Source organism: Temnothorax curvispinosus, unplaced genomic scaffold (genome assembly GCF_003070985.1).
Source record: "Temnothorax curvispinosus isolate PA1 unplaced genomic scaffold, ASM307098v1 QBEX01003684.1, whole genome shotgun sequence".
NCBI lineage: Eukaryota > Metazoa > Arthropoda > Insecta > Hymenoptera > Formicidae > Temnothorax > Temnothorax curvispinosus.
Genome location: NW_020213464.1, coordinates 36025 through 45450, shown reverse-complemented (window position 1 = coordinate 45450; position 9426 = coordinate 36025). Strand labels below are relative to the sequence as shown.

Here is a 9426-nt window from a genome sequence, read left to right as displayed (position 1 = left end):
AGTCTCTTTGCATATATGTAAAGCTGCGTACTTAAAACACTTTGAATGTCAATCACTTATATCTGGGTTGGGTGGACGCGTAAACTCCCCGTCATTCATTTGTGAGTGACGATCTTATTTACCCGATCAAGAATTATTTCACTTAATATTTAATTAAAAAGATGGTATCAATTTTATCGAGACATTCGAGAAGCCAATAAATATTAAAATATTAGAAGAATAAAATATTAAAATAATATACAGTAGACCTCCGTACACGGGAATGCGTTCCATTTATAAAAAATGTGAGAATTTATTGTAAAAAAATAAATATTAAAGAAGCAGTAAAATATTTTTTATTTTACTAAAAAAAAAGTATTAAAATTTTTTCTCATTGTGTTATACACGAATCTGCGTTATTTGAACTCACGTTATACAGGGGTCTACTGTACGAGGTTTATTAAGTTCAATGCCGAAATCAGCTTGGCACTCGTTCGAAGTGTCGGAGATTCGAGACCACCCGTTGACGTTCGCGACTACTAACGCGACGGCACATGCACATTCCTCCGCGAACGCATGCCGCCGCGCCGTCCCACTTTACGTTCCTCCTTTCCTCGTTTCGTCTTCCCGCTTGGTTGTTCAACCCCGCCCGCTGTCAATCCGTCACTCGTATCGCCGCTCTCGTTACTCCGGTTAATAGGATTTCGCGTCGAGGATGAATGAATGACTCTCTCTCTCCCTCTCTCTCTCTATCTCTCCGGCGCGGCACAGTCGAACGTTCCGCGAGCTCGCTATTTCAGAATATTAATTACTACCGCGCTAATTAACGCGATAACGCGGAGACCGTAAGGATGTCTCCGCTTGAAAAGCGTCGAGAGTTCAAATAAATGATTAATTATAGCTAAAGAGATTCGCGATATTAAAACTGTAACTAACTAAATCGATTTGTAGGTTTCATTAAATTATTAATTAAATATTGACGTAAACTCGCGCGCTAATAATTCTCTCATAGCTCACTTTTCCGTCTTACTCGTCGAGGATAATTCGTTTTCGGAATTCGTTATACGCGCGCCGAGTCGAGGAACCCGAGTACATCGCACCGAGGGATTCGATCGGCGCTCTCGCTACGTCGCGTCGGGTTAAACGGGAGTTTCATAGTCGATCGCCTTTGCGCTTCGGAAAGCCTCGTGGAGCGGAGAATGTCGGTCACGTTTGATATTTTTGGAACGATCGGCGTTTCTACGATACGTCGGAGTTACGGCGCGATTACCGCCGCGGCGGGGGGTTTTTTTTTTCGATCGCCTCGTTATCTCGTGCGACGATAAAAGCCGCGATTGTATCTAATCTCGCGTTAACAGCGTGAATTTCCTTCGCGACGACCGTCGGACAATGACCACTTTAATGACAATGACGAGGATTATCAGTAACAATCCACCCGTTCCTTTAATGCGACTTACTCGCGATGCGTTCGCAGACGCAGGATGCGACGTTTAATAGTACGCAAATGTGTATTCGCCAGTGCTTAGTACTTAACGTTTGCTTATTTAATATATTTAATATTTGCAAATATATTATATACTTATTACATTGCTATATTTTACTATACACTCATATCGGACCCAAACATTTCCGTTAGAAATTCATCGCTAATCGGGGAACGAATGTAATTAGGTATCCGGGACTGCAGCGAGATGTCAAAGAAGACCTGCAAAATGTTGGTCCATCAAGTGTCGGCCGTACTCCCGGATGACAGGCCAATAACTGCCATTTGCGTTGTGGAAGACTTAGACAAGTGTCCACCGAACTTCACAGTGGTACGGCGCTAATATTATATTCTCAGCTTGCTTATTTTATATATATATATATATATATATATATATATATATATCGTCGCGGTGGTCGGAGGTAATCGGTATGCGGTCTCGTTAAGGTATCGAGAACCTACGATCAGGACACCGACGCCGATCTGTGGAGGGAGAGCGGACTGTTCATCAAGAAGAAGGGTAGATATATCTGCTTCTCGAAGACTGAGGGCCAGCCTGACTGCGTGGTCGAGGATATCGTGGTGATTAATGAGCGAGACACTCCGCCAGAAGGGTACAGCATGATCTCCTACACCGTGGACTCGAGTGAGCCTTCTCTCCGTTTGCGACTAACAATGCCTGCATGCCTACGGATAAACAAGTTTGCAAGTCTTTACTTTAAATGAATCGCGGTGAAATTTTTGCAGGGCAGAAGGCGTGGCGAAAGAAACAGGTGTGCTACAAAATTAGGAATAAGGACCTGTGCGCGAGAGCGGTCACGGATATAATAATATGCAGCAGGATAATCCACAAGGACTCCAAACTGGCTCCTGTCGGATTTTCCGCCGCTGGGTATGCAAACGCCGATTTAATTCGACTCTTTTAATTAGACCGACCATTAGTTGGCTTTATGAATCCTCTATCTGTATTTTTATAGTAGCACAATGGAAAGTAAACGCTATAACAAACGGTCCAGTAATACAGTAATTACAAGATATAAATATAGATAAGTACGGAATGACTATATCTACCGGAAATATGTGGGGTGCAAAGAGAATGCGATATTTTGATATCGCGATATCTGCTGTATCTTATCTATTTTTCTTTCAGTGTCATAAATGGTGTTCGTGTGTGCTACAAGACGGTCGATATCACAAATGCGAATTCGGATTCGCAGTCGTACGTTAATATAGAGTAAGTTTCAGCGCATCGAGCAAGGTGTATCGACTTTATGCTATAAATATACGTATTTTATGATATTTCCAGTTTACTGCAGAGCTCTTCCCCGAATCCGTCAAATGGAACCTTTCACAGGCCAGTCCCCGAAAGGCCCCCGAAACCAAAGTTCTCACCAAAACCACCGGCCAACGGGATTTACCCGCAAATCGCAGCTAACAAGGACGACGAGCCCGATCGAGATTACGAGGTCCTGAGTCCTAACGCTAGGATCAGGCCCACGAGGCCCGCGCCCCAACCGCCTATGTCTACACCATTGGCCGTCACATCCACGCCCATTTACGGTACACTTCCGGGATCGTCCGATCTCGACGGAGTTCCGTTTGCGCTTAATCCTCGTCTTACTACTAATCATCATGATTCTGCTAGTGTAAGTATAGTAATTTCAAGCTAGCTTATGTAAAACAAAGTGCGAGTGACACACATTAATTTTTTACAACCTAACGATATCTTATTTCTCATCTCGACAGAATAAACTTCCTGTTATCAAGGTGTGGACGCAAAAGGACTTGGATAGAGAGGTATGCCTCTTTTTCATTGTTTTTTGACAAATTTTTCTTGTGATAGATAACTGACACAAGTTCTGTTGCAGTTCTTTTATGACTTTCGTGCGGAAAGAGAAACTTGAAAGGCGACGGCGTGCCAAAACTAATTCGAGTTCCCGAGCGATCTCTTTTCGTCGTAGTCGTTCGTATCCGATATAATGCTAGCCAACAAGCGTATAAATGGAGTGCCTGAACGAGTGATTTATACTAACCCGCGAGAGAATGAAGCCTGCATGACGCTTAAAATGGGGATTGTGTAATGTTCAAGAAGGAATAAGATAAAAGAACTAATTCGATGTACGCGTTTCTTCTTTCACGCCCCACATTTAAATTTTGATACTGGTGATAACGTTGTCATATTTTTATAGACTTGCGTTATTTTTTGATAGATAGTAGAGATTGTATATGTAAAATATATGTACACACAATTGTATTATAATGTGAGATCTTTTGCGCATCTTAATATCGCATATCAACGCTTCTAAACACGCGAACGAACGCATAATACTGTTGAGAGTGGCATCACAGTCTCGCTGCACATTTAATGCTTAACGCGGCAGTCCAAATGCGTGACGAGAGTGCAAGCCACTTAATTTTATTGTTTCTACTGCCCTTTTATTTCTTTTTTGACACAATAGTTTCTTTTTTTTTATAATTTTCCTTCAAAGTGCTGCTTTTCTTTCTTTACCTGCAATAAAGTATTATATCTTTTTTGTTTATATATACTCATCTATGATCTGTGTAATCATGTTTGAAAATATATGACTGTGTATATAGCACGTATACTGAAAAAAATCTAATTGTTCGATATCAACGGAACACTACGTTCAATCTTAATCTTCCATTTGAATTTTCCGTTCTATTCATCGTTAAATTCGTACCTTACGTAAGTTTCCGTTTTATCGCACACAAGTGTACGTGAATGTAATTTAAGATAGAAACTTGTATGTTAACAATAATTTAATAAAAGATGACGGTCGAAAACCACTAGATATCGTATCATTCATTAAATGACTAAGGTAATGAAAGATCATAGATTTCTTTCTCTCTCAATAACGCTTTATAAATTAAAATATACCAAAAGTTGAGACAAGTTATATTTTTTACATATGTATCATATAAAGACTAATAAATAATTTCACAGCAGGAATAGTTAGATCAACATTTTATAAACATCTCACCGAGGAAGGATTAAATAAATTAACCACTGGAAGTGCAACTTCAAGATCTAGCGACTCATGTATCTTTTATAGGCATACGAAAAATAATGTAATTTATATGTGTATATAAATGTTAGTTACTCACACATTAGCGTCATAACGTACTAAGGAAACGAGGTTGCGTTTTTCTGTTCGTATCTTCGTTAAGAATTCCCTCGATCAATACTGTATACAACAATTCCATTTGCACTTTAAGAGTGAGAGTCACTCGCTGCGTCACGAAAACAGCGACTAAAGATCTTCAATTAATCAGCGAATAAAAGCGATCAAAATCTTCTGTAATGCGCCTTTATCGGTGAGTTGTCGGCCGACACAGCGGAGCGAAAGATATTTTTAGTCGGCAGAAAACTGGCCAATCGTCAGACGAACGGTCCAGTCCAGTGCCTGACGTGCGTCGTCATATTGCCGGCTGGAGTCGCCTGTACCCCATGCCTCTCCAGCACCGCCGTGGCCTTGATCCTGCTCTTGTACTTCACGTCCTTCGGTTTCAGCATGCTCTTGTGATTGCTCAGCAATCTCGAGGGTGTAAGGATCGACTTGTTACTGAGGCCGGTCGCCTCCAGAAAGTGATCGTATCCGCTGCTTCCAACTTCACCGTTGCTGCTGCTGCTACTGCTGCTGCTACTGGTACCGTTGCCGACAGCAGGAACATTGTTGTTGTCTTTGGCAATGCTGTTCTCGGTCTGGCCGGCGTTGTTGAGCCGCGCGTGACCAAGTCTCTCGGATCCGTCACCCTCAGGTCGATCGGGATCGTCCGACAGATCGCACTCGTCCAGATTAAACTCCTCGAAGTTCTGTCGGATATCGAATTCCTGCGGTGAGAGAAAAAATTCATTTTTTTTTAAATTATACAGCTTTCTCGAAATATTCTATTTTCGATAAAAAAGATCTTACGTGCTCGAGTTCGACGTGGCGGTCCTTTGGGCGATTTCTGTCCTTCGTTTGTTCCTCGGGGTCACCGATCTTGAACTCTTCGAAATGCCGGACGATGTTCGTCACTCTGACCGCACCTTTCGTCTGATCCGGCTCCTTTTGTCTCACCTGGAAGGACGAGCGCACATGGTTGAATCTATTCTTCCAGAATCCACCCTCCTCGCGACCTTTCGTTTCTCTCGCCGAGTTCCTGGTCGAACTCTTTGCTTCCTCCAGATTCAGGCTCCTCGCCGCCTTCGACGACGAGGAAGATACCAGTCCTAGAATGCTTTTTTTAATAGGATCCGCGCCTCCTGGGTCTTGTTGCCTTTTTTCATCAATCAGGAACGATGGACTAGGTATCTTTTTCAGGATTAGTGTGTTGTTGCGAAACTGTGGCTTCGGCGGTAACGCCGGTGGTGTTCTGGGCGGCGTCGGCAATGTCGCCGTTATTTCCGGCAACGACTCTATATCCTCGTAATCCAGATTCTTGGCGATCGTCAATCCTCTCGTGGACATCTGCAGGCAGGTCTTTTCCTCGATTCTTTCCATCTTTAACGGAGGATTGGTCGGTTGAGGTTTCGTCAGGATCTTTCGCGTCTCCTCGACGTCGATCTTGGGCTCAATGATGACTAGCGGGATCGCCTTGGAGTCCTTTGAACTGTCGTCGTCTGACTCTTTTTGAACAATCCTCATGCCAAACTCGTCCTCGGACGCGTTTGTCTCGTTTTCCGCGGTCTCCTCCTCTCTCGATAAATCCTTATTATCCGCGACGGATTCCTCGGAGTTCTTCCTCTCCATCTCTGAACCCACCGACTCGATGTCGGACAACCTGGCTGGCTGAAAACGTACGATTCTGCCGCGATGTTTGAACCGGCGTGGTACCGATAACACCGAATTTTCTTCCTCTTCCATATCCTGCAGCAGGATCTGATTTACGCACTCCAACACGGAATTATGATTGCTGTTTGGCCGGTAAGTGCTATGCCTGAATACGTCATCGTTCAGCCGATCCTCATCCGGATCGCTATACCAATTTCCACTGGTGTCCTCCACCGTCAACTCAGGCGTCTCGAGCTTTGTCTCGCTGCAAAAAAGAAATCGAGACGGAACGTAACGGGAGAGAAAAAAAAACATAATTGCATCTAACGAAAATCATGCATATTACGTACATATTATTATTATTGCTATAATCATCTTTTGTCCTCGACTGCTCCGTCCGCTGTAGATTCCTCTCGTTCACTTCGTTGCAGGCATTGATGTAAATCGGTTCCTCTTTATCTCTCTCTTGATTACTTATCCTTGTCTGTTCCTCGTCCTCCGAGGCGAAGTTACAGTCCATCCCGTCGTCCTTGCTCTCCGTTCTAGCGATACCGACCACTACCTCAATCACGTCGGGACTCTTGGACGCCGTTTTCTGGCCCCTCGTCCTCCTCTTCGTCGACACTGTCGTCGTACCGTCCTCCTCCGTTATGTCCTCGTCATCCACGATCATCGTCGTTTCGTTTTCGCTGTCGGTCACCGTTGTCGGCGTGCACCTGCTCGAGCACTTGTTCAGGGTCGAGCCGGGCGACACGTCCGTGCTCTCGCCCTCGCAGAAGCCCTCCGTGCTGAGCAACGAGGGACTACCCTCCGTCGTCGTCGTGACGATGGACGCGTCCGTGTTCTCGCTGCTGGTCAGACTGGTCTTCGAGATATCGCTACCGGCGAAACTGTTCGTCTTCCTCACGCTGTTGCGGTCCAGCTCGTCCAGGATGCCGGACGACGCCGGGTTCAACCGCTTGATTATCTCGCACTTCAGACTCGCGATCTCTTTGCCAATACCGCTCTCCTGCAGCGTTTCTCTCTGAAAGCGACCAGTCGAATAGGTTTGAACTTAGGAAAAAAAAACAGAACGTGGAAAGTGTAAAATTCATTCTGATAGTCTTATATTATTATTTTCCCTATTTTTCTTTTTTATAAATTAAAAGCTGCTGATCGTAGACAGACTTATGCGCTAATTATTGTGTTAATTTTTTTCAAATTACTCGCAAATTGCCGAAGTCCTTCTGCAGATCCTTGTCGACGTTGACCTCGACATCGGTAGCCGACATCGTTCGATCGCGTTTGCTCTTAATATAGTTCTTTGTATACCGCCTGAGCATCGCGATCTCCAGTTGCTGGTTCCTGATGACGTTGTCCTTCTCGCAGAGCATCTGCCTGATCGACTTCTGCTCCTGCTTAAGACGCGCCTCCAGGAACAGCAGCGCCCGCAATATCCTCGAGAGCTGCTGATCCCGCAGAATCTTCTCGGACTCGTGACCGGTGGTACGGTGGTCCAGCTCCCTCACCAGCTCCCGGCATTTCTTCGTGGCGGTCTTCAGGGCCTCCTGGGTCCGCGCCAGTTCCTGCTTGAGCGTCCGGACTTCGGCTTCCATCTGAAAAACACGAATTTCGGAAAAATAAATCTCACGAAAAATATCCACATTAAGGATTATTGTCAAATCTTAATGACATTCTGTGATCAATTTAAAAGTCGATCTTTCCCTCACAAAAATATCTGATGAATTATAGATTAAATATTAAAGAATTAAATTTGTATCGGATTGACAGAATAAAAGGTTCCTTTGTAGAATCTCTTGGAGAGTCTCCCCTTCTTCTAAATTCTCCAGATCTCTCTCGGGATAAATGGCTCGCGTTGCACAATGCGGATCGCGACGAGATAGATATTCATCGTGCATGCGAGTACGACGCGCAGACCGAGGGATGAATACCGCCAACGTCTGAGCAAAATCGTGGAACAATGCCGGGCCGGTCTTCGGCCTTGCTTCGCGCGCGCGCGCGAAAGAAGAGAAGTCGCGACCGAGCTGAACTGACTCGGAGAAAAAGAGACGTCCGCGTTCGCTCGTCCAGATGCAGGGGGGGACCGGCTCCCAGGACCGGAAGGACCTGACCCGGCCACCAAAGAACCGGTAAGTCACGGCCCGCGAAACGATAGAACGATCGGCGACGGCGGTCCATTGTTAGGTAAACAATTTCCAACTTGACGCATTGACTGGCCAAGGATGAGCGGGGCATTTGCATTTTGGGGTCATGCACGATGACGTGCGACGACTCCCATCATTATCTCAGTTAATGAGATTCTTTGGCGAGTCTGGCGATGATCGGAATAATGATTTCATCGAAGAGTTGAAACGACTTATTCTCAGAGTCCGTAGCTCCAATTTCTACAGTACAAACTTAAAAATATTAATTAGAATGAAAATGACAACGCGACCACAAGTCGAGCGGTCTGACGGACCGGAGTGTGGGGAATTAAGGACTCGAAAATAAGTGTGGCTAGCTAGAATTAACAGTGTACAAGAAAAATGCGTGATATTTGACATATTTATATGTATATATTTATTATCAAAATTTTTTATTTTTGCAAAAATAAATTTATCTTACGAATATTTGAAATTCCGGATTTCAGTTCCGGATTTCTACGAGCGGCAAGTTAATTTTGCACGGAAGAGAATTGCGATTTTCGTGATATTATCTCCCGGGCGAAAGTTTATGTCCGATCGGTGTACTTACAATTAAACTGGAAATTAGAAACAGAAATTAAAAGACGTTATCGACAGCTTGTAAATTTGCTAAATTATTCGAGTTTTATTTTCGCTGTCATTATTCTTCGGCGGTTTCAACTCGCGGGAGAGAGAATCTCTCCGGGGATTTACGAGCCCAGATTTCCGTTTCCGCATGCGGCGAGCTCGCCTCGCCAGAAAAGGAAACCGCGAAGCGGCACTTTCCGCTAGTCAATTTAACGCCGTTTCTCGAGCGGGCGAGCGATCTAACGGGGCGATGCAGGCTAAAGTGCAAGCCGGCGATTACGCGTGGTTTATTCGCGGCTGGATATGCAGCACTATATCTCGCGCCCGCCTTTCCCGCTTTTACGGGCGTTACGAATACGATACATACATCGACTGGAACGTAACGAAGAGTCCCCTCGGCAAATAACTCGCCGATGTTCAGCGTCTCCTCGCGGCCGAT

General features: G+C 44.7%; 2 protein-coding genes across 6 annotated transcripts in view; one reads left to right on the top strand and one right to left on the bottom strand.

Annotated features, from left to right (window-relative positions):
- The first annotated feature begins 370 nt into the window (after positions 1-370).
- Positions 371-4273, top strand: LOC112452810 (multivesicular body subunit 12B). Its single transcript, XM_025013216.1, has 8 exons — positions 371-1475; positions 1651-1793; positions 1910-2108; positions 2210-2354; positions 2613-2696; positions 2769-3108; positions 3209-3259; positions 3331-4273. Exons 1-8 carry the CDS (start codon positions 1442-1444, stop codon positions 3364-3366), a joined length of 1032 nt encoding a protein of 343 aa, XP_024868984.1. The 5' UTR covers positions 371-1441; the 3' UTR covers positions 3367-4273.
- Positions 4274-4497: 224 nt separating this feature from the next.
- Positions 4498-9426, bottom strand: part of LOC112452807 — a 33950-nt gene continuing 29021 nt past the window's right edge. For all 5 annotated transcript variants that reach the window (XM_025013209.1, XM_025013208.1, XM_025013207.1 and 2 more), the window contains exons 2-5: positions 7443-7832; positions 6588-7261; positions 5398-6502; positions 4498-5315 (exon numbers count right to left, since the gene is read on the bottom strand). In XM_025013209.1, the coding sequence (XP_024868977.1) occupies positions 4863-5315; positions 5398-6502; positions 6588-7261; positions 7443-7832 (2622 nt within the window). In that variant the 3' untranslated portion in view covers positions 4498-4862. The remainder of the gene's footprint in view (positions 5316-5397; positions 6503-6587; positions 7262-7442; positions 7833-9426) is intronic.